General features: G+C 39.6%; 1 protein-coding gene across 1 annotated transcript; it reads right to left on the reverse strand.

The window, feature by feature from the left end:
• Positions 1 to 3,256: 3,256 nt before the first annotated feature.
• Positions 3,257 to 6,888, reverse strand: ptger4b (prostaglandin E receptor 4 (subtype EP4) b). The gene is made up of 2 exons (XM_063480592.1): positions 5,907 to 6,888; positions 3,257 to 4,726 (listed from the first exon to the last, which is right to left on the reverse strand). The coding sequence occupies exons 1-2, from the start codon at positions 6,684 to 6,686 to the stop codon at positions 4,157 to 4,159; spliced, it is 1,350 nt and encodes a 449-aa protein (XP_063336662.1). The 5' UTR covers positions 6,687 to 6,888; the 3' UTR covers positions 3,257 to 4,156.
• Between the last annotated feature and the right edge of the window lie 19,259 nt (positions 6,889 to 26,147).

Genomic DNA, 26,147 nt, shown 5'->3' on the forward strand with positions numbered 1-26,147 from the left:
AATGGGAAAATGTTTACTTCCAGTTATTAGTAAAAGTACTTCTACATGATATTGAATCATGGGGTGTGCTTAGTTTTTTTTACACAATACTTCTGCATTTTGGTTTCTGTGAAATAAATATTGAGATGGCGTAATGTGTCATGCGTTGCTCTTTATCTCCAGTTGTATAAATAAAGTTAGAAACTGCCAAGAAGCAGCCAGCACCACTATTCAGTGGCTGATCGATACTGTAATATGTCCTGAAGACATATCCCAGCATGCTGGGATGGGATTGTACAAGCTGTCACTCAGTTGTCTTTTCTGCATTACTGCACAAGCACTAAGTGGCCATGTGTCGGACCACACCTTTCTTGGCTTTTATTTCAATATAAGCTACACGTCTTAAAGTTTCATGATTGCAGCCTGCACAGTTTTGCAGAGAGGCTATTGTTTTGACAAAATCTGCCTTCAGATACATCTGCCAAAATACTCAGAACGACCTTTGTGATAGTTCCTGCTATGGTCGTGTTGCCATGAAGATACACACTCCCAAGATAAAAACAAGATCAGCCATTCTATTCCAGCTCATGAAAACGATGAGTGCACAGTATAGTTTAGTAAGCCATCAGCTAGAATGTAATTACAACCTTTTTAAATTGTTTGCAATGCTAATAAGTGCCATTATTCCTCAGCTACTCTCTGACAAACATCATCTAAATCAATTTGATTCTGTTTTCATCCTCAAATATCCTGATTGGGTAAAAACAGCTCAAGTTAAAATAGTGCAATAGTTATTCTAAAAGCCCAAAATGGCACAACTGGCCTCTTTTTCAATGGCATCTTCTAATAACCCTTTGCTTTCACAGGCTCATCATGGCAAGAGTTTAAATGTCTAAAACAGGCTGTCACATATGTCACATGTTAGCGGCGCGAGCTGATGAGATGGGGAGAGAAGGGACAAGTTTCCAAGGAGAATCGTTTTTCCTTCCGAGTCTCTGCTAAAATCCTGTCACAACTGTTTTGTCAGTCACTATTTCCTGTCTCCCGAGAGGCTCTACAGCTTTAACAGATTTCAAAGTCTGAGGTCAGAGCTGTCTTTAAAGGGTTATTGTTCTCAGAGGGGCATTTCATTGCTCTCGGAAGGCTCTGGACGGAGGCCACAGTGGAACTGGAAATCATCAGGGGTAAAGAAACCAGCTGTCTGCAAGTGAACGATGTCCTGCCATCTGAACTGGCTATTGATTTTAAATTTGCTCAAAGCAATCAGTGCTGACCAAGGGGATGGCAGGTGCTACATCTTTTATAAACATCCATAGCATAGAAATTTTTAAATTTCACTTGGGTTGTGTTTAAGTCGTCTACTTTCCCTTTTGTTTTGCTTTTTGCTTTTTTCTTGTTGCAAAGAATCACTTCCACAATGGGGCCAGGCATTTTTTACCTGTAGGCTGGACTATTGTAATTCCTTAATCTCCGGATATCCTAAAAACTCCCTTTTACTTCCTCTGCATTTACCGGCCACTATTTAATTTTGGTCTTCTCTCTCTCTGTAGTTTATGCTTTGTTCTGTAAGTTGTCTTTTTTCTATCCTTTTCTTTTCGCTTTTTTCCTAAACACACGCAGTCATGTTATTTGTCCCCGTTGTCCTTACGTACTTGCTCATTGACACCCTACAATCCATGATCCCGTATCTATAATACTGTAGGATCCTTACCTTAGAATAGAAAGTGCTAAATGAGTACTGTAAATTGGTGCTACATAAACTGAACAGAATTGAACCAGTTTCATTGTTTTAATTGACAAAGTGGTGAACGCCATTAACCCTGAAGTGATAACTAATGATTTTAACTCAATCTTTGCTGGACTGATCAATATTGTTTTCAGTAGACTCGGAGAAGCACTTGCTTGTAATGTTAGTAGGTTCATAAGTATTTGGACGTTAACACATATTTTTGTGTTTTGCCTCTGTATACCACTGCAGTAGCTTTTAAATCACACAGTCAAGATGTGACTGAAGTGCAGACACAGTACCCCATTTTCAGATGCTCAGAAGTAATCGGACATTTGACTGACAAGCTGTCTCATGACCAGGCGATGTCCGTCCCCTCATTATTCCATCACAAATTCAGCAGACAAAACATCTGGGTTCATTTCAAGTGCTGATCTTGAATTTGGTAACCGTTCACTGGAACTCTCATTAAGAGGTCCAAGGAGATGTCAACAAGAGCTCTGAAGTCTATAATTAGGAGATACCTTTGTGGATGGAAATCAAGAGGGTTTACAACAAGGTGTAAAGCACTGGTCAGACTAAAAAACAGGAAAACCAGGAAGGTATTCACCAGAAAACATCTAAAAGAGCATGCAGAGTTTTGAAAAAATGCAAAAAAGTAAAAAAAAAACCTTTGGAAAGAAGAAACAAAGATTATTTTGCACCAGAATGAAGGGAAACGTGTGGAGAAGGAAAGGAACAACAAGTCATCTGTCAAACATGGTGTTGTTATGTTATGGCATAGGCATCTATGCCTGCCAGTGGAACCGGGTCACTGCTGGTTATTGATGATGTGACTACTGCTAGAAGCAGAGGATGAACACTCTCTGCTGAAGTTCAGCAAATGCTGCAAAACTGATCAGACACTGCTTCATAGTGAAAATGTACCCAAAGCATACTTAAAACATAACCAGAGAATTTCTCAAGGTAAAGAAATGGCAAACGGTTCCGTGGCCAAGTCGCCAAGACGCCAAGACACCTGATCGCAACTCAATACTTTTTTAGTTAGCGAAGGAGACAGAGAGACCCACAAATAGAACCGCACCTAAAGGCAACTGAAGCAAAGACCTGGTAGATCATCTCAAGGGGCGAAACACAACATTGGGTTCTAGACTTCGAGCAGTCACTGACTTCATTAACGCATTAAAACAATCCTTTTTTAATGTGGATCTGTGTATAAAAAAGCTGTAATTTCTAAAGACCTAATGAAACAAATTAAAGCTGAACACCTGCGCTTCAGTCACATCTTGACTGTTTAAAAACCTCTGTGGTGCTGTACAGAAGTAAAGCTTCAAAAAAAATGTGTCGTTCTTCCAGAACTTACTGAAGTACAGTAACTGTACATCATCAAGCATTTATTTGCTGTTTATACTTGTTTGCACGTTTTAAGCACATCATTGACGGTCATATTCACTCTTCCTGTTGATGCCAAAAGAAAACAACACACTGACGTTTATTAGCTTATATGAATATTTAGACACTTTTATTTTGTTTATAAATTTGGTACATAAGTTGTTGCTGTTTTTTTCATTAGACACATTTACACAACATTTTGTGATAAATCTGACACTGAACATGAACATGTGTTTATCTTTATATAAGTCTTTATAGCAGCAGTATATCGAGGTCATGGCTTCAGCTTTCATTTCCTGCCTTATCTTCCTTATAAACTCTGATTAGCTGGGATTATTACGCATTGCATTACAAATTAAGTCAATAAAATGACGGGATTAGAAGGATTTTTAGGAGTCACTTTGAAGTCTAACGTCCTCCAGTGTCTGCACTGTGGAACTCTAGTGTATAGCTGCCTTTGTTATGGGATTCAGGGGATGGCATGATCATAGTTTTGATGAAAGAGCTGCTCTGACAACCAATAAAAGTTTAATGTTTGAAACAAACAAACAAACAAACAAAATAAAACACGAACACACATTCATCCCGCACCTTTCTTCAAACTAACCGAACCTTCTCACGGAGAAGACAGTAACGTATAATTTCACACTAAAAATAAATTAACATCCTGGCACACTGTTCACATTTTAACACAACAAATTCTTTACAGACATTGTGCAGGTTGTTGAATCACAGCGAAACAAAGACAACCTGGCAATGAGCTGAAATTCAAAAAGTGCAACAGGAGAGCTTTATGATGCTCCCCCGGTGGGGTTGTACTAATAAAAGTTATGTGGTTGTATTCATGTGAGTTTAGCAATATGGCAAAGAATGAATGGGGAGTGACACACTGATAACGGGTACTTACAGAAGGTCTGTAATTCATCTGTCAAATGTTTGTAGCAGTCCACAAGATATCTACAGACTGACAGATTTTTCAGTCTCCAAATTTTGTTTGCAGTGCTTTCACTGGTTCCCATCTTTGAGGGGAAAGTCTTATTTTGGTGATTACACTCATGGTTATATACATTTTTCTTGTATATCTGCTGTCTCATCTGTAAAGGTGACATGTAGAGGTGGGTCTTTGGGACACACTGGAGGCTCTTTCAGTGGTGTTTCCGACACTTTGTCCTCTAATACTCCGTGTCCCCTCTTAAACCCGTGGACCTCCCGGGGGACCTTCAATGTCTGTACAGCAGGAATGCTAGAATCACCCTGCACTCCCGCCTGAACTGACCCATGCGCCTGCATGTTTCTCTCTGATGGGTACAGCATGGTGTGCGATGTGTTCACCATTTCCCGCAATTCACGGGACATCAGTGACGGTGAGTCCCGAGAGACGATGGATGAGGAGAGATAACCCTCAGCACAGAGGAAGTGCCTGCCGCTGCTTCGTCCCCGTCCACCCATTTTACAGAACAGACACTTGATTTTCTCCATTAGCTTGAGAACAACTGTCTTTCTGAACAAGATGTAGATCCAGGGGTCTAGGATGGGGTTGACAGAAGCCATGCGGATGGCCTGCAGGTCGTCAAGTATCGAGTTCTCGTCTTTGCGGTTTCTGAACAGCTGATTTATGAAGATCCTCAGCTGAGAGGGAAGCAGAGAAAACAGAAAGGTAGAAAAGTTTAATCAGCATCAACATTTTTATTTATTTATTGCTGAGCTGTAAAAGAACACAGAATAACATTTCACAAAAGCAAACAATTCAATTTTTTGGTTTTTGTCTACACTTGATTGGCTACACTTGATTCCTTCATTTAAGAGTAATAGTTTATATATTTATTTAATATTCTTACACAGTTGAAATGGAATAGTCAAGCATAAACAGACACTATCTGACTTCTGCTAACTGAGGTAAAGTACAAAGGGCAAGAAGCCAATAAAAGAAATTCCCACATTTCTTGCTCTCATATACCAAATGAGATTTTGGCACTTGGGCTTCCCCCGAGTCTAATCGTCAGTTGTCTTTTTCAAGACCCACAGGCCCGGAAGTTTAAATCTTAAGATTTAAAACAACACTCAGTTATCACTACTAACATTACAATGAATTGCTTCTTATCATTTCCAATCATTACATCATAATTTTGACGGATATTAAGAAAAAAATCTCATCCTAAAATGTTTCTAACGGGCACCGTGAGAATATAAAGTATTGTTGAGTTGATCTAAAAATAATAAAAATAATAAATTTGACACTTGTCTGGGTTGTACAAATTGAAGCTACAGTTCTCTTAGTGCACACTTCACTTCTGCGAAAGTAACACAAAGAGGAAGATGTTTTAACAAAAACACTCAAAACTTTGCTCCTTGACATTATCTCAGGTTGGACAATGACGTGTGCTGATAAAGCTGAGAATAAACTGAGAATGGAGACTTTTGAAGTTAGCAAATTTAACGGCACTGGTTACTGTAAATACTCGCATTAGTCCCCCACACAAACACACGTATTCCCTTGTGTACGTGTGTATGCTGAAGTGAAAGCACAAAGGGTGTTAACAGCGAAACGTGTGACGGCTCACAAAGTGTGTCATCAGACCACAAAGCTCTAAACCAAGGACACAACGTTCAGAAAGCATATGCGTAAAACCCGTGTTGGTATTTGTGTTTGCGTGCGCACAGTCTATTTTTTCATTACTCTGATCAAGTTTAACACAATTTCTTTGCTGGTTTTTCTGTCTCGAAGAACCAGCTTGTTAAAATTCTGTGACCGTCTAGTGCGCGCATATACTAGTGGCACGCTTGCTCGTTACCATTTCGCCATACTCACCAATAAAGGTATGGAGCAGATGAGGACGACAGCGGATGTAGCTATAAGCAGGATCACCATCTGGATCTCTGCCCCAGCTAATCGTCCAAAATTTCGTCTGCGCCGGAGCTCCGCGACGCGCCGCGGATCTGTTCCCAGAGACGTGCGGCGGATGAACCGCTTGTGCATCAGGATCAGAGCTCCACACACGACCACGTTGCATATGACAGTGGCCAGCACGATGCCCGAGTTCACCCCAGCGTACATCAAATTAAAAGTCTTGACAGTTGTGTCACTGGTGTTCCAGTCGATGAAACACCAGGTCTCAGACTCCTGGAGTTTCACACGACCGAACCCCATGCTGGGCATCGCGCAAAACACAACGTTGGAAATGTATATGGCTAAAAGAGCCAGCGCTGCGAGTCTCTGGTTGACATACTCGTTGTAGAAATATGCGTGGTTTATCGCCAGGTATCTTTCCACTGACATTGCAAATACAATGCCTAGCTGCACCACGAAGAAGAAGAGCAGGATGAAGCCGGAGTACTGGCACAATGGATCAGCTCCAGGCCAGGTGCCTTTGATGTAGGTGGCGATGGTAACGGGGCTGGCCAGCAAGGTACCCAGCAGGTCTGTCACCGCCAGGCCACACACAAGTGTGTAGAAAGTCGTCTCTTTTCGTTCCTTTCGTGATATTCGCAGAACAACTATGGCGATGACATTCCCCACCACCCCGAGGATGAACATAATCACCGGGATGGTGGGCGTACGAAATCCGGGTTGTTCTTTCGTGGAGTTCATAACTACAATGAATTCTTTCACTTGTTCACGCTGAGCAAAGCAGTGACACTTCCCATTAATGCTCGTTCCTCCAGTTCTCCAGTAACCAAACCCATATCTCCAAAACGTCTCTTTTTACGCACAGAATTTATACTCCATATCTTTGGTGAAAGTACGAATCCACAGGAGACAAACGTTCACACAGGTGGTTTTGCTTTGCAAGAGATGCTCCGACCGAGGTTGCGGGCTGCGCTTCACGCTGTAATTACACCATCATCTGACAGAGTAGTTTCCTCTTGGGTCACTGACGGCAGCTCCTCCTCTGTATTTCCTTTAACCAGCGAGCTTTTCGCGCAGCAACACAACCAAACACCATCTGCAGCAGAGAAGCCGCCAGAAAGAAGGCGCAGGTTAGAAATGAGTGTCACAGGTCTTCTTTATGATTGGATTTCCACGTGTGCACCTCCGAGGACGTGAGTTTATCAACGTCTTCGTTACCGCAAAAGTCATAACAACAGCTGGTTTGAACCAGAATAGTTAATTAAACTGGGAATAACCATGCATAAAAATATCAAATGAAATAGAGTATATAAGTGTGGTTCATATATATATATATATATAAAGCGACTTTATTTATCAAGCAAATTAAAAGATAAAAGGAGATGACTTAGTGGTTTTCCAGAATGAAGCAGTCTAACTAAAGTCTAGAAGCCTGCTTCATCTTTGTCTTTACACAGAGGGAAAAGTCGCACTTTTTATTGCGCCACAGTTGCAAAACAGCTCTGCACACCAGTTTCTCGACTTATTTTCATACAACACAAATACAGTGTTGATGCACTGTTATCTTGATCATGATGCACGGTACTCTTCAGGTTATGTAGTCACAGGCTCACATTATAGCAACTCGTTTTCCACTTGCTTCAAGAAATGAATAAAGAATGAATAAACCCGGTCATATTGATGCATTAGTGATATAAACTATAGGTACCACACTACAACATAAACCACTCTGCTGGAAAAATTAAGCTGAAAAATGAACTTAATGTACTTAAACTTTTTTTTTTACTTTGTTCGACTGCTACTTGTGCGTATACCTCCATCAAAGTAAAATGATCAAAGTCGAAGCATGACACACACTGTGATTGGCACTTTAAGTATAAGCTTGAGAAAGAATTGACTTACCATCTGTTTGAATGAGGAAACAGAAGGCTGCAGATTGTTCGATCCCTTTTCAAAATGTCACCAGTCAGCACAAACTCAGAGGCTATGAGTCATTGTGAACTGGGAATAATCTTTTAGTTCCTAATGAATGGGAAAAAAAAACAAAGCACCAAAAAATATATCCCCATTACTGGGACCTGTCTATCGGGGCCTGTGGTTTTAATTTGCATACCTTTGCAATATTTAATAGTGTGTTGAAAATTAGCACAGTGAATTTGTCCAGGATTTCAAGTACTTTAACATAATTTAGACTGGTATAATTTTGATAAACTCATTTTAGTTACATTCTAAGAGTTTGATATGGTGTGGAACACAGATTAAGCATTGTGAAATTAAGTGAAATGGTAACCTGTCACAATGAAGAAAAGTGTGGTGAGTACTAAAAACATGGTCAGTGATAAACCCGGGGGCAGGATGAGAAACAGCACCCAGATTAAAAGTGTAAGTAGAGTCTATAAATGATCATAACCAAGAACTGGGTGAGAGGGAAAATGTATCAGCTGTATTTTTCTTGTAAAACAAAGGAAAGTTTTACTTCCAGAGTTTTAATATATGCAAATGATAAAGCAGATTAGTCATAGGGGAAAAGGTAAGTCCACCTCCACATTTAACCTTGTTAAAAAATCAGATAAATCAGATAATAAGATAAAAATCAGGGATTGTGGAATACGTGGACGCAAAACGCCAAAGAAAGTGGGAGACCAAAAATAGACATTGTCTCTTTTAGACCTTGGAAAACTATGTCGTGCTCTTGTCCTCATGCCATGGCCTAAAGTCCTCATCAGCCGCTCACTTTTTTCCATCATGTACAATCGGCATTTGAAATCACCAGACCTGACATCCCCAAGTGAAGCCCAAGAGAAGACTCATCTGTCTACATTGCCAGGTTTAAATTATTTTCATTTTCATTTTCACATGCTGTCAAACTCAGTTCAGCCATCATCATTCTCACCCACCTTCTGTTTCATATGTTTTAAATGTCAGTGCTCTCCTGTCATTCTGCCTTTGACGCTCTCATTTGTGCAACCCACCTCCTCGCCACTTCCACTTCACCCTGGTCGATCAGAGACCCTCTCCAAGCTTCAGTCTGCTTCATCTAAACTAGCACCAGCACCGAGACTTCGAAGGGCCCTGTCCTACTTCCTGTCATTCTTGACACTCTGTTCTGTTGTTTCATCAGACTCCAGTCACCAAATAGCTTTTTACTTTTTAACTATTTAAATTCTGTAACTCAATTAATTCATGTTTAGCGATGTCTGGGTTTACTCTTCTATAGGGAGCATTTGATTTAGGCCAGATTAAGATTGTTGTCTCTTTTAAATCAGACAATTTTAAAGATCAAACCAAATTCTATATCTCAGTTGATCACGTTCACTTCTTTCAAATTATCTCTCAGTCATAAAAGTCACAATGTCTGCAAGTAACTGGTGAACAAAATGTATGAATCTGTACTCTGAAACCCATGCAGGTACACGGAGAACATGCAAGCTTGAAACAGGAAGGCTTTAGCCAACAAGGAGCCAGGAACAATTTTCGCTTGTCCAAACAGAACATTTGACAAAGCTACAGTTACGGTAAACATTTAGCCAAAGATCAGGGTTTTTGGAATAAAAGGTAAATCAGAAACAGTTGCTTGGCCACCACACTGGTAAACATGTTTGCTTCAAAATACATTCAAAACCAGTGATAATACTGTGGATGACTGCGTTTACACCTCTATAGGCAGTATCTCATTTAGCTTAGATTAAGATCTTTTAAAACAGATGAATTCCCCAGTGACATGCAGACACATCTGCTTCATCAAGATTAAACCAAAACCACAATCTTTAAGACGACTTAACCAAAGCAGTTTTTAAATGAAAAAATAAAACACAGATGGAAGTATTCAAATTTCACTGTGTGCTCTATACGCCCACCATCCACCCCACGCATCTCCCAGTGATTCTGTTGCAGTTCTTGAGGTTTTGATATTGCTGCATACTGCCAAGCAATGGAGACTTTAACACTGATACAGGAGAGCTAGAGAAGCTGCTGCAATGTATGCTGCAGCAGATCAATATTTTGTTTTACGAACAAAGTTTCAAGACTGTTCATGTAGCCCACTGATGTATTTGCTTATATATATATATGTATGACCTTTGCTATCATGAGTCAGCTGTATACTGTAGCTGTATACTAATTCTGCTATGCTCTATGCTAAGAGCAACGCAGAATTAACTGGGTGGGTTACACTCATGCAGCTTTAGTCATATAAAAAGTGCTAATGAGCATGATGAAAAAAATGTACTTCCCTCTGCCGTGCTCCCTCTCTGACATAGAAATGAAAATAATCCGATGACTTATTTTTAAGCACAGCAAGTTTGTTCTGTACGGTATTTAACCGGCTAACACCAAAACAATTTAAAATGATTCCTATGACATAAAAGGTTATCACAAAAAGAAAGAAAATCCCACAAGACAATATGGCAAGACATCTATAAATAGCGTTTTGTCACATTTCTTATCAGATTTCCACACAAAGATTGTGACACATGCTAGTTTACAGGAATCCACTCTACAACTGGAAATGTGCACAAGCTTCTAAGCTGCTGTCAATGAATGCAAACATTGCTGTATAAAGTTCTTAATTTGCTTTTCACACTTCGCTCAAAGATCAAAACGTGTCGAACACACGTCTGCGTCAGCCAGTGGTATGTTTTAACCTTGTGGTAAAGACACATTTGAACCACCATTTCCCATCTTTTAAACATTCCACTGAGTCACCTCAGAACTTTGCAAGACTATCTCAATTATATAAATTGACACGAATATTTAAGAAAGTAGCCATTAATCCAAATAATATAAAGTGCTATAAATATACAACTTCAAACACAATGTTATGTTTGTTGAATGTATGACATTTTAATATGGACATTTACACTGCATAACAGCTGCAGCAGGTAAATAACGAAATGTTTGTTAGGGCACGTGTCAGGAAGTTGATAGTTGTGGTGATAGTTGTGATTCAAACAAGTCATGACTAACAAATCAATTCTGTTTTTTGTGACTTGTAAACAAGATGATTTAGAGCAGGATGTTAGTGTTTGTATGCTAGCGTGGTCTGCAAATGTGTCACATACTCCACCACAACACTTGTGAAACTTCCAAAGAGGTAGCACTTCTTCTGACCACACGGTGAGGCTTTCTTTCCAACAAAGAAAAAGATAACTCATATCAGAAAAAAACATTTTAATGGGTAACTTTGCTCTAGTAACAACTAGGTACAAGGTGAAAGGTTTAATTAATGGTATGGCAAGTCTCATATTCTGAGAGGTTTCATGGCGTTGCTGTGTCTCTAAGCCGGTAGTTTGTCAGAAAGCAAACAAATTCATATTTTAGGCAAATGTCAGAGAAAAGTTCATGTTTAGTGCCGTGAAGTTGTGGAACACTTTCTAAAGCAGCCAGCAAGTCTAATTCTTAAAAGGCACACTCTGTTGCAGATGAATCCAATTATGGGAGTGGCTTATGGTCTGACAGCCTCTCTTTGCTGGTGTCTTTTCTGATGGGATGTTGCAGCTATCCTCTCTTTATTTTGTTTAAGAGGTCACTCAACTACTGCCTTCCATGGTCCAAGGCAATTCCCTCCCAAAGTCCAGTGGCCATGCCACTCCTCTTCATGTCTCTTTTACACACATCCAATGTTCAAGTCCAAATGTCGGATTTTTTGAGGATAGTGTACATAGTTGGTATCGCTGTTCTGGCAAGCATGAGCATGTTAGTTACCTTGTCTGTCCATGTAATGCCCAAAATGGAGTTGTAAATTCCTCATGTAGAAAGTGTTCAGCCTGTGTTCTTGCCTAGCGTAGGTTGTCCAGGAATCACTTCCTTGGAGAAACATGCAGAACGTGTTGGTGGCAGCCAGGCCAGTCCTTTTGCAAATTCCTATTTTCATGGACTTGTTTGTGGTAGTTGTGCAGCAAAGGGAAGCAAAATGTGGAACAGCATCCAGTGCATAGCTGTTGATTAGAAGCTTTGAGACAGCAGATGTTCTTTGGCACATGATTTGGGTTTTCTTTAATCTGATGGTCAGCTTGAAGTCATCACAAGCAGCTGTGAACTTGTCAAGACGGCTGTGTAGTGCTTTCTCCGGGCGGGAAATGAGTGTTGCATCATCAGCAAATTCTAGATCTTGGATCAGGACTTCTCATGCTTTGGTCTTTTTCTTCCAATGTTCAGGGTTGAAAAGTTTCCCATTGTTTCTTGTGTGATGCTCTCTTCGAATGTGTCATGTAGAAGTAGGCAAAAGAATATAAGCTGAAAAATGTTGTAGCCAGCAAACATCCTTGTTTGACCCCACTTTACATGGCAAAAGGGTTGGACAAAGATCTGTCAATTTTCACTGCTCCTGTCCTAATTGCAAGAGAGAATTTCCCTTTATTGAGATTATTTTATGTTTTATTTCAACACTCATGTTATTGTAGAAAGGTTTACATTGCTCTACATTGCCAGCAAACCAAGTATATATAACTCCTAAATACAGTTAGATCCATAACTATTTGGACGAGGACAAAGTTTTTATAATTTTGCCTCTGTACACAGACGCAGGGAGTTCCAAGTGTAGATTAATTTAACACTTGAAAGTGTTGTATTAACTGTTCAAGAATTACAGACATTTTTATATATAGTGGCATATTTTTCAGATCTCATTTTAAACTATATGCAGATAAATCAAATCATTTAAAGACCATATATAGATTTAAGGGTTTTTTCTTCTGTTTTACACTTGTAGTATGTTGGCTTGCACTTGTTTTTCCCTTTAGGGCAGCAGCTACTAATCTCTCTAAACAAAATGGGCAACTGGGTACCGCTTTCTGTCTTACACTTCATGTGGCTTTGGCTCAATAATAAAGAGGCAAACAAGCATTTACTGTAACTGTTGAGGCATGACTGCTGGCAGCAGTGATAAAATTGCAAATACCCAAGGGTGCAAAGCACAAGTACAAAACAAAAACAATGATGTAAGCACAAGGACGTGTATGCTGTGGCTCTTCAGCAAATTAGTCAGATATTTGAAGTGTGATCAAATCTTTATGGATTTTTATGGTTTCACATTGCTAACCATTTTTGATGATAGTGTTTGCAAACTCAGAACTCAGACTCAGAACCGAGAGTTAATATGATATGCCATTAATACTCTTCCAGGATGGGCATTTGCAATGTTTATACAGCAACTGTGGTAAACATGATATGACTAGGTTTCATTTTAGATTCATCACCGAGCTAAATAATAAAACAGTTTGGGGTTCATTGTCTTGACCGAAAATCAGGTGAACTAACCACTGGTTTTCGTAATAAAATCTCACATTTGATTCATGACATGACTGTGTACAGTCTAGTAAAAATTTTCACAGTACTCTATGCAGTCCTGTGACAAATTAAGTAGACCCTTAGTGCTTCCATGGGAATTAGGAGGGTAAGCAGCAGCCAAGTGTTGCTAATCAAAAGCAGTTGATTTACTGATCATCGGCAAGTGTGAGCATCTCCATGAAACCACAGGTATTGAAAATCTGCTAGTCTGAAGCATTGGGTATGTGCTAATGCAATGTTACAATTTTCCAAGGAATGGATGTTCAAGCAAATTCACCCCAAGGTCAGACTATGAGAAACTGCAAAACACTACATCTAAGACTCTACAGGACTCAATTAGCCTGTTTATTGGTAAAGTAAATAACAGGGAAATGTGGAAAAGACTGAACAAGTATGGTTTGTCTGGAAAGGTTGCCATGGGAAAGCTTCTTTTGCTTTTCCAAAGAAAACATGGAAACACAGCTTAGATTTGCAAAGTCTCTTCTGAATAGGTTACAAGGCTTATGGAACAATGTCCTTTGAAACAACCGACCAAAGAGGCACAAACAAGACACATAAACATAAAAATATATTTGCACATAAACCTCATACCAGCTGTCAAGCACAGTATTCGAGGGGGTGATGATTTTGGGTTGTTTTGCAGCCCCAGAACCTGGACACTTTGATATCATTGAGTCAATCATGAATCATATACCAAAGTATTCTAGAGCCAAATGTGAGGCAATCTGTCCAATGCTAAAGCTTGGCTGAAATTTGGTCATGTTATAGAAAAATAATCCAAAACACAACAGCGAATCTCCAATAGAATGGCTGAAAAAGTAAACGGCAACAGCCCAGAGCAGAGTCCAAAGTAAAATGCAAAAATTACAAATGATTAACTATTTGAGAGAAAGCATTTGGGACAACTGCAACAAGCCACTACACTCGGCAGTTATTAATTGCTTTAGTAAATGTAAAAGTATATAATAAGTTTGTTTAGTTTAGCAATTACATTTTCCTTCCTTTTCATTGGAGTGTTACTATTTGATCGGATTTGTAAATCGTTACTGTATGTTTTAGGCATTTTCTTTGGGATCTTTGACATGTCAGCTCTCACCTGCACCTGAACTGGAGCAAAACTGAATTGATAAGACTGATGTGCACAGAGTGACAACGAGCTCATAGGTTGAAATCTTTCAACTTGAATAAACTACCATGGGTGTGTGTAGATGCAGCACAGGAATGCTGATCCTAGAAAAAGAAAATACTGAAAAAGAGCTTTGTCCCAGCCTGGGAAAGCCATACAGATTTTTGAGTTCCCCAGGGAGGCATAAGCACCGAGATCACCATCCGCCACAGCCCCCATGCTCCCATCCTTTTTTCTCTTCCTCATCATGAACTCAGGTCCACTTTGAGGAGTTGAGCCAAGTGTAAGTCAGGTCATGTGACAAAACCTCAGATTCCTTTTTAGTGTGGACTTCCCTGGAGGACTAATGAACACAGAATTTATCATAAGAACAGATTGGCTGCAGAAATGCATTTGCACCATAACCCCCTGAGAGCATAGGATAGATTTTCATGAGTAGAGCAGAGAAAATTAATTATCATTTTATGTGTCAGTGAGGATCGCGTACTCTGTTTCTCTTGTACAAGTGCAGATCTGTCTTATGTTGTTTATTTTACTGTTGCGGTGTATGACTATGCATGCTATGCTCTAACATTTCAGAGTTTGCCAAGAGTTGAAGATGCCCAATACAGCTTGAAGATCCTCTCAGTTCTAAATAAGGGGATGAATGTCTGAGTGGCAAGTCCTGATTTGTCTTTACTCCATGCCAGTTCTTATTTAAATTAAAAGAAAAAAAAAAAAGACAGTGGAATCATGAGACTGCCAATAAAGAGAGGAAAGCCAAGCACCAAAAATGGCTTAAACTTTTTGGGTGTTTGCTCCAGAGAAAGTCCAGCTATTATCACACCACCCCACACAACCTTCCCACGTCATTAGAAAGGAGTAAACCCCCTGGAGACTAAGGTTACTGCCCCTAGTCCTGTGAAGCAGCTCGGGTTAAAGGTGGATCTCTGGGGATGTGGATGTATTCTGAGTTTACCCCAAGAAACAATCCAAAACTTGTATTAGCAGTGGGATCTTTAGAAAAGATTTAAAGGTAAACACCGAGGGAGACGTGACAGCAAAAAGCTGCAGCTTGGGCTTTTGACAGAGTGCTGATAAGAGGTTAATTTTTAAGTCAACATAAAAAAAATCTGTGATGGCTTTACAGCAGTGACATCTTTTACCTTTTAACTAAATACACAAATGAATATTTACATGTGAGAAATGTTTGTTCTTTTTAGTATTCCTGTGCAGTAATACATGAGACATAATATGTAATTTATATACTGGCTGAGTGCCTGCGGTCTGAGCGTAATCGCTGTGATGTTTAATGTTTAACCTTTGTGGAACAGAAGGTTGTCCTCCTAAAACCTGTTATTTTACTAATAATTTAGCAACTCTCTCTCTCTGTCTCCCATATATATATATATATATATATATATATATCTATATATATATATCTATATCTATATCTATATATATATATATATATATATGTATATATATATATATATATATATATATATATATATATATATATATATATATATATATATATATATATATATATATATATATATATATCGATAGATACTTTTGCAAGTGCATTTCTGATTACAAATGAAGTTGCAAAAGTGCAAGTTTGCATTTCTGCAACATTTGTTGGTTCTTTGCAACAATGCTAAAATAAAAGGATGCATGGTTCTACACTGGTAGAAGGGCATGATGGACAAGTCTGTGAAAAAAGTAAAGTAAACCTTGTTTTTTACGGTAAACTACCTTTATATTTTTCCTTTGCACTTTATTTACAAACAAAACAGGACAGCAACTTAGAAGAGACATCTCAAGTACAAGGACATCTACGATACAATAATTGAAAACTCAAGTAAACCTAACACAAATTATGCATTTGCACTAAATGTCATAATTACCGGGAACTTACTAAGTGACAAGGTACGACAGTTTGTGTGGGAGGTGATGAAGAGAAAGTACCCTGTGTTGTGTGTCTCAAAATATTTGCTCCAGACTTTATGAAAGCAAACATACTCTTTGTTATTGTGTCACACACTTAAGTCATGTATGTGTGTATTAATTATAGTCAGTGTTTGAAAGCAGGGCTTTTGAATCGAATGGTGAGGTGGTAGAGGAAGAATGCTTGAAAATATTAGCTACAAAAGGAGGGCAGTTTGGGAGATAAACCCTGGGAATGCAGCATACAGTACGCACTCACTTGCACAAGTCATATATGTAGCGTTACTCCCACGCCTGAGCAGATGTAACATTTCTGTGTCATGAATCACCGCACAGTAACACTGACTATCTAGATAGAACATACAGCCTGTTCTCTACTTACTTGATAGCTCTTGCTTAAAAGGGAAAGAAAACAGTGTTTTATCTTTGCTGGCACAAGTATAGAGAGTTGGAACGCGTGTGACCGTGTGTTGAAAGATGAGGCCCAGCAGTCGTGTCACATAACTGACCCATCACTTCTCTTCTTGGACGTCCTGCACATGTGAGTGGGGAGGACATGTGACAAGTGGCATCTGTATACGTGTGTGTCTATTTTTTGACTTCTTCTTGCTTTTAGATCTTGTTTTTAACCTGCCCCCGTTTTTCCCTCTAAATCAGTGCATTCATAAAGAACCTCAGACACTTATACGGCTATAATTATGCTCATCAGTTCGCACTGGTGCGGTTTTAACATAAGCTTTAGAAGAACAAGTCTTGACAGTTGCAAACTATTTCCCTGCAGCGGCTTGGAAAGCAAACATCAGGTACTTCACGTCCCAGAGATTTTGTGTATGTGTGAGACTGAGTGACAGACATAGATGGGGAGATGCATTATACAATTACCAAATTAAAACAATTGCCAAAACCTCTCATGCACATTTCATCCTGTGTACATAAAAAAAAAGCTACATTTTCACTTCATTCAGTTTGACCTGAAGTGAAACAAGCCTCAGCAGACCCCAGCTATGTGAACAGGTGACCTTGTATGACCTGTTTACCGAAACATACGCATCATTTCATTTTGCACAGTGCACTGCGTGTTTTGTGAGCAATGAAGCGTATCGCTTCGGGCAAATATTTAAGGGGAAATCCACCCTGTTATTTTGTTTTATACTATGGTCTCTTACTTCAGCTTAAAAGAACCAAGACAAGCTGTGGTGAAGATCATTGTTGGTAGGGATAAAAGTGATCCAAATGATCTTAGATGCTTTGTCAATAAATCTAAAAGATAAATTCACCACCATCCGTCCGTCCTTTGGTCTTGTCGTCACTATCGTGCATGTAGGTAGATGTCAATAAAGTTGGGGTTGTGATACTTCAGCATTTAGGTAGCACTACAGAAGAGGAACAAGCATTAACTAAGTTACTTTTTAAAGTGACAGATATTTTCAACATTTCAGATCATCGTTTCAGCGCAGCAAACACACACCTACACACACACACACACACACACACACACACACACACACACACACACACACACACACACACACACACACACACACACACACACAGTCATAAGTAAAGCCTGCTATGACTCTTGTAGATGAGCCAATAGGTTTTCTGTGGTATTTTTCTTTGAGAGACAACATTTCTGTAGAAATGTTTCTATTTATATGCACCTGTGCTGGTTAAGTGTGCTGTATTGTCTGTCTAGCTCTTTCTCCAACTGACATATGGATACATCATTGCTAGTTTAGTAGGTTGGAACACTCATTATTTCTTTTCATTTACCTATTTCTGCCTTTTCTGACCAGCTACACTCACAGAGAAGCAGCTGTCCTTTATAATATACTTCCATAATTTTATGAGAGGGTTGGGTTGAATAAGGAGCCAGTAACATGGAAATAACTTGTCCATGTGTGCTCAATCATCCAGGTAAGGAAAATGTTGATTCCATTCATCACTCACCCAAGTGACTTCTTCGGTCTCAATTGACTGCAGGTTTCTTTAAACATCACATCTCTGTGGCTTTCAAACCCCGAAACACGCTGATCCACCCCAAGGATCCAGTCCCCTGGCACAAACAGAGTAATGTAGTGTACGCTGTAAAGTGCCAGGAGGATGATAAATGCCATGATTTATAGAGCGGGGAAACTAAACAACCTCTGGCTAAATGGATGGCCCAACACAGAAGAGCTACCTCGTCAGGCCAGGACTCTGCAGTCTATTTACACTTACAGGCCAGTGGACATTCTTTCAAGGATGAGGATGTACACATCCTGGACAGGGAGGAACGCTGGTTTGAGCGCGGAGTCAAGGAGGCCATTTACATGAAAAGGGAAAGACCATCTCTGAATCGAGGAGGGGGCCTAAGGGCACATCTTTTACCATCTTACAATGCTGTGATTGTAGCCATTCCCCAACTGTCTGTGAATGGACCATTGATCTATGAGTACTGATCGATCAATGGTCAATGATCAATGGTCTTTGATCAGTGGTTGTTGGTCAATTGTCATGACAATTTGCATATTAATGATCAAGAAACTGACCTCACAGCCCAATGTTCACCAGTTGTACTTAAACTACAGTGCAGAGGTACTGTTTATAAGGTTGGGGAAACCTGCAGTCAGCTGAGACTGAAGAAGGCGCGTGAATGAGTGACGAAACGTTTCTTCCACTGAAAATGCTACGTCCAGATGAACAGAATCAACTTTTTGGGATAAGGACTTGCATATCAGCATATTCAGTGGTGAACTGAACATCGGTAGCAACAAGGTCACCTCTCAGAAGCCACACATCAGGAGCGACTGTCATCCTCTCATAAAGGATGTAGCACAACACTCTGGGTCATATACATACGCAGTCTCTGTGGGTCCCCTTCCTTCTCTCACATATCTCTTAAAATAAAATAATTTTTAACAAATAATTATGCCAATAACTGTATACAACAATCTGTAGTGGCTGCTATGGTAGCCAGTAATGAGCTGTTCGTATGCAACATTTAATAAAAATACATAAGTCTGCACAGCTGGAAATCTCCTCACATTTCATCCTTCCTCCTAAAGATACTAGTGTACAATTAATTTTATAGTTAAATTAGTTTTACTTCAAAATTCAAAATTAAGAGTGGATTATTTTCTTCATTTTTTCTTCAGTACTTACGATTTTCAGGATACATAAAGCTCAAAAAAATGCAATCTCAGTTTTGTATGCTAACATCAGTTATCCTCTATCACATCTTCTTATTCACAGCCTGCTACACAGACAGACCCTCTACAAAGATGAAGCATGCAGGACGGATCTTCTTCTTTCAGCTGTTCCCTCGTCACCAGAAACCATACATCATAGCAGCTCTCAGTTCCGTCTCGTAAACCTTCACTTTCACACTTGCTGCTATCCTTGCTTCACAAATCAGCCCTAAGTCGTGACACTTACTCCACCCTGACTGCACTCTATTCTTCACCTCTCTTGACCTCGTGTATTAAACTCATCTTGACTCATCTAAACATCCAGGTTCTCGTCTACCAGCTCCCTACTCTCACTACAGATCACAATGTCATATCTGAACACCAGAGACTCCTGCCTGACCTCTGTCAAGTAGTCAATCACCACTGCAAATAAGAAAAGGCTCAGAGCAGACCTTCCGTGTTTCACTCTGACCACAGAATTCAACACTATTTCCCTCATGTATGTCCTGAACCATCCTCACATACCTCTCTAACACTTCTGACTTCCTCCTGCAGTACCGCTTTGCTTCTCTCGGCACTCTATCATCTGCTCTCTACAGATCCACAAAAATACAGTGCAGCTCTTTCTGACCTTCTCCACCTACACTCTCACTATAAGACTCTCCCTTTGTCTATGCCATGTCTCTTGTTATATGCTTAGCCTCCTAGTGCTCCTGTCTACTATTTTAATCTCCCTGATTATCCCACTTTTTCATTGCCAAACTCTTTCTTTGAATACTGTCCTTCCCTGTCTTTACCAGTCCTTGTCCCTACATTTGAACTTCCAACTATCACCTTCAAATTCCTGCCTTTGCTTCTCTCTCACTGGCTCCTAACTACCTTCCCCCTTTCTTCATTTTTTGTCTTTAGTCAACAATTGCTCAGTTTCCACTAGCACCCTGTTGGCCAATGGTGGTCATTGTTAACCTGGCCTCAGACCACATTTTTCCATATGTTTGATTTGGATAGATACCCTTCCTGATGCCACCCTCTTCATTTATCCAGGCTTGGGACTGACACTAGGTGTACACTGACTTGTGCCCCCCTGTGACTGAGCTGAAGCACAGGACTGTTAAACCTGTTCACAACCTCATAGTCTTTTCGGTCCGTTTTGTGGTAATTCACATCAGCGGTCAAACCAGATCACGAGTGCACATCATAAAATTCTAATTAATGTAATTATCTTCATAACTGTGCAAGTTTTATGAAGCACAACAATTATAGCACCTTGGATGAGTAGGAATAATGGTAGTGCGTTAAAATGCATTTGCTTAAATTAGGGTATTTGTACATGCTATGATATGATATATTACTGTTCCTCTGATTTTATTAAACTCAAAGTTGTTATATAAGGGTGTATAATAGTCTTGCAGATATAGTGGATGATTTAGTAACACATAAAAACATTTGTTAGAGTGTACACAGGTATGTTGGTGTGCTGCTCATGTTTCATTAGAACTAGCAAAGTCTAAAATAAATGCATGTATAGAAGTAACTACCTACAAACAGTTCTTTCTTTGTTTTTAAAATAAAAGCAGGAATTAAAATGCCTGAAACAGACAGACAAAATGCCATGATCATCCTCGTGGCACACCAGTTAAGAAACAGTGATGCTCCTGCACTCACTCTGTCCATGGTGTTACATTTTGCTAGCACATTTTGATAGATATAGCTTCACATCTGACATTGGCTCAACGTCTTTAACAGCTGCTCAAAGCTAAACCAGCTGCTTTTTCTGTTGAAAGAAGGTAACAGCTGACCTCCTTCACTTTGCTTTCTCTCCCTCTCCTTTTTCTGTCTTTTGCTTTCTGGGAAAAATACATGACTCACACTGTGCATTAGCAGTCACTCAGATAGAATAAATTAGCTGTGCTATAAAGGTGAGTCTGAGTGCAGGGTGGACTAGGTTACTTTGTATGATTTGTAAAGGGTGAAAATAGCATCATGGCAATGTAATTATGACACTAAATTAAAAACAAAAAGCCTAACTACATCAAAAATTTCAGTTTAATGTAGTGGACGGGTTCTCCCTCCACTGAAGCCCTAGATTGTTTGTCACACTTTTTACCCCACTATGTAGCCTCTAGCTCACTATAATAACCATATTAATATTTGGCTTCTCTTAAAGAGAGTAAATGTTCAGATGTCGATTCCTGCCTTTTTTCCCCTTTTAGTCAGATTGTTTATTGTAAATGGCCTGTATTTGTATAGCGCTTTACTTAGTCCCTAAGGACCCCAAAGCGCTTTACACTACATTCAGTCATTCACACACTGGTGATGGTAAGCTACATTGCAGCCACAGCTGCCCTGGGGTGCACTGACAGAGGCGAGGCTGCCGGACACTGGCGCCACCGGGCCCTCTGAACACCACCAGTAGGCAACGGGTGAAGTGTCTTGCCCAAGGACACAACGACCGAGACTATCCAAGCGGGGGCTTGATCCGATTACAAGGCGAACTGCCAACTCTTGAGCCACAATTATTGTGGATATTTCTGTTAGATATCATCTCCAAAAACAGACCTCTCAGAGATGCCTGCAGGGGCTGCTCTAACCGCCAATCTTTGTTTAACCCAAGTGTCCCACCTATAATTTTTAGCTAGATTGGACTCCGAGATTGGCACACGATCAGCAACATTAACCTGTCACTATCAGAGAAATGGAGAGAGGACAGGAGAGAAGTAAAAATGACAAGCAAGGACTGCTCAGCAGGCCTGTGGTGTCTGTGGTCACGGTTAGGTTACTAGGACATGTACTGAATCAACAGTGAAATGGAATAAAGTCACTTTGGCAACTTTGCCTTGAATCATTTTTTTTCCTGCAGGTTAAAGATCTTCAAATTTCATATCTTTTGGTCTCGAGTGCAGACACGATTAACTTGTGTAGCTCATCCCACAAGAAAAAAAATCAACGGTAAATACAATTTCTCTGGAATATGACAGTCATGGCTCATTTCCTGTCTCTCAGATGACTTTCATGGCGTTAGAGACGTCACTGTTCACATTACAGCCTTACTCCTTGCATTTAAATTTAAATTCAGTAGAAATTACAAGTATATTCCCTGAGCGCCTTCAGGTTTTAATTCAGTGTAAAATAACCAACCTAAAACTTGTCACTTGAAGCCCAACACCTTAATTCCCAGCTTATGATTGTGTATTTGGAAAAATTACTAGACACAATAACCTGCAAAATATTACGTTAACAAAATATGTTTCTTGTAGAAGAAGTGACAGATTTCCATACTTGTTTTGTGTAAATATTTTAATGAGACAGTCAGTAGTCTTGAGCAGTATGTGCCGGCAGCTCTTGAGATACCACAACAGCCACACCTGTTCTCTTCTGCATTCCTTCACAATAAGCATGTTCCAGGGATGACAGTTTAACTACAACAGTCTGTGCTGAATGTGCCAGTTATACTATTGTGAGGAGTGCATTTCTGAGTGCATGTCAGCACTTTTTTTTGTTTAATACTCTTTGGCAATTTAGCTCCCTTTGAAAAGATAAACAGTAGGATCTAAGTTCTACCAATGCACACACTGCCTCTCTCTGTTTTACTAATAAAAACCTTTGTAAAGTTTTTTCTTAGTGGTGCTTGACACCACTTTAGCTAGAGGGCATCCTATGGGTTTCAAAACAACATAAGTGCTACTGCTCACAGGAACAAAAAGGAATCATTGTCTAAATAATCTGATTGACATCTATGCTTTAAAAACAATTTATGCCTTTAATTTCACATTGCTTGGGTTACTTCAGGAGAACAATCTTTTTGAGAACCAGCAGACAAAACATGGTCACCTTTCTTGACTAGATTGCTGGCATTTCAGTTTCTCTAAAACGAATGTGAACTATATAAATATTCAGTCAAATTTAAGGAGAAATGATGTACCTGCTTAAAGAGAGACTAGTTAGATCAGAACACCATGTTTAACATGCACCAATACTTGATAGAGGTTAGCATATTTCACAAAAAAAAGTGTAATTAGCTTCTGTTTTCTGCCTTTATCTTTAAGTAGAAATAGGTCTGTTTTTGGACAATCAGCCTTTTTGTAGTTTTGCCTCCATATGTCACCACAGTGGATTTTAACCCTGGGGTTGACATTATGACAACACACAAAATTTTATCCTTAAATCTGATGACTGTGACCCAGAGTGACTCAAAAAACACTAAAATTAAAAGTTGCTATCATTTTTAGGCTGTTCTCAAATAAAGGTATATGGTGCAAAGGTATAAGGAACAGAGGTCATACAGAGGTGAGAGTTTGCTTTGGGAGATGATGCCATCAGACAAGATATCTGAAATAGAGTGGTTGGTGGTGGTTAGCGTTGTTACCTCACAGCATCAAGGTTACTGGTTTAATCCTGGCTGGGGCTTTTTTGTCTAATGTTTACATGTTTGACCTACGCTGGATTACCTGGAGCAGCTTTCCTTTCACAGTCCAAAGACACAGGGGAGGGGTCATAAGTTGATAAAGGCACCTGAGCTGCCATTTCAGCGAGTGTGGGATACAAATGTATGCGTCCAATACACGGAAGGTTTCGTACCACCACTTTGAATGCACAGACTAGTTTAAAATAAGCACGTTTCACATTCTCTGTGTTAATTCAATAAAAAAATAGTATTGATAACTATAAATGGTAGTTTTGTGGACCTTTTTATGTTACAGAATTGAGAACAGCGATTATATGTGGTTATATAATAGTTTCTGGAGGTGTAGGAATGGGATATTATTCAGTCAGTCACCTGTCTCAATCTGATATGGTGTGCTTTTCAGTTAATGAAGACAAAAACCAAAGGGAGAGAGAGCTACAAACACACCTACTGAAGCATCTGAAGTGCTACTAAGAGGCCTGGGAGAGCATCTCAAGGGAGAAGCATAAAGGGGAGCACAGCAACACAGTGGTTAGCACTGTTGCTTTACAGAAAGATGGTAATCTGACTTCCTCGCACAGGCCAAAGACATGCAATTAGTGGGGTTGGGTTAACCAGTGATTCTAAATTGCCCAAAGGCGTGAATGTGAGTGTGAATGGTTGTTTGTTTCTGTGGTGGCCCCTTTGTCAGATTCGTGGCCTGTCCAAGGTGTACCCTCTCACGCTATGGCATCTGGGATAAGCTCCCTCCTGTAAGGAAGAGGATGGATGGATGACAAGCTTAAATAGGAAAAAGTTCCATGTCTTTACCTATAAAATGCTACATCTTACCTTATTTAAGTTTGGCTGCTTTCCCCATCAAGGTCATCTCCTTCTGCGGCTCTGTACCACTTCAATTGCTTCTGCTATTTTTAGATCATGCCTTGCAAGTCTGACTACTTCCACAGGGGAATCATCTCCAATGTGTCAAAATGACTTTCAGTCTCTACTATATATACAACACTTACATTTCCTGTATGTAATACTGGTGGTTTCTTACCAAATACTTGATTTCCTTTTACTATGATATATGGCCACTATTAATTAATTTGTTGAAAAAAGGAGATGGATTGAGAAGTTGGAGTGAAAATGCAGGCTTGGAAAATGAAATCGACACCGATGTCCTTTCTGACGCCAACACCAATGGAATTTGCTTATTCATTCAAAATTCAATCTATAAATTTAGCCTAAAGGTTGCTATGCTTTGGAAAAATCTCTCTTTTAGCAACATATCTAAAATGTGTGTGTGTGTGTGTGTGTGTGTGTGTGTGTGTGTGTGTGTGTGTGTGTGTGTGTGTGTGTGTGTGTGTGTGTGTGTGTGTGTGTGTGTGTGAGTACAGGATGTGTCTGTAGAGTGGTTTTTGCCCTGGTTGGTCATAAAAAGCTTATTAGAACAAGGAGCAAAAAAAGGTTCTGTTGGTTTTTATCTGACCTCCCATCCTGACACACAGTTATGATTCTTGGCCATCTGTCTAAAAAGCTTGTCCTCTGGACAGACATTCCTTGATGCCCCATTGAACAAAAGGAAAAGGATATGGGCAAAGAAATCAATAAAAGTAATGCTGTGTGGGCCTGTCTGTGAGTGCCACATGATACCAATCGCTATTTTTCCAGGTGGAACTAGAAGAGAGCCAGAGTTTAATAATCACTAATGATTAAATGTAAAGTAATTTATAAACACAGGGAAAGCGAAAAGAGGTGAGTGAAGAAGAAATGTGTAGTGCATTATGGGAAGCCCCGTGCAGCCTAGGCCAATTACAACATAGTCTTTGCAAGTTTTATTAAAAAGGATAGTTTTAAGTCTAATCCCAAAAGTAAAGAGGTTATCTGTCTTCAAAATCCAAACTGGGAGCTGATTCCACAGAAAAGGGATCTGAAAGCTGAAGGCTCTGCCTCCTATTTTAAATACCTTAGGAACTACAAGTAAACCTGCAGTCTTTGAGTCAAGTCCACTATTGGGGTCATGTGGTACTATAAGGTCTTTATAATCGGGCCACGACCTTGTCTTCCTGGTCAAAATGACACCAGGATTCCTCGCAGTGTTACTGGAGGTTCATGTAATAGCAATCAGAATAAATATCTGATTAGATACCAGATTTCTAAGATTTCTAAGGCTGCGTACAACAACCTCTGTTTTATCTGAAGTTAGAAGCAGAGGACATCCAGGCCTTTATGTTTTTACGACTTTGCTCTAGTTTAACTAATTGGTGTGTATCATTTTGTTTCATGGATAGATAAAACTG

The sequence above is a fragment of the Pelmatolapia mariae genome, linkage group LG7, assembly GCF_036321145.2.
Source record: "Pelmatolapia mariae isolate MD_Pm_ZW linkage group LG7, Pm_UMD_F_2, whole genome shotgun sequence".
Taxonomy (NCBI): Eukaryota; Metazoa; Chordata; class Actinopteri; order Cichliformes; family Cichlidae; genus Pelmatolapia; species Pelmatolapia mariae.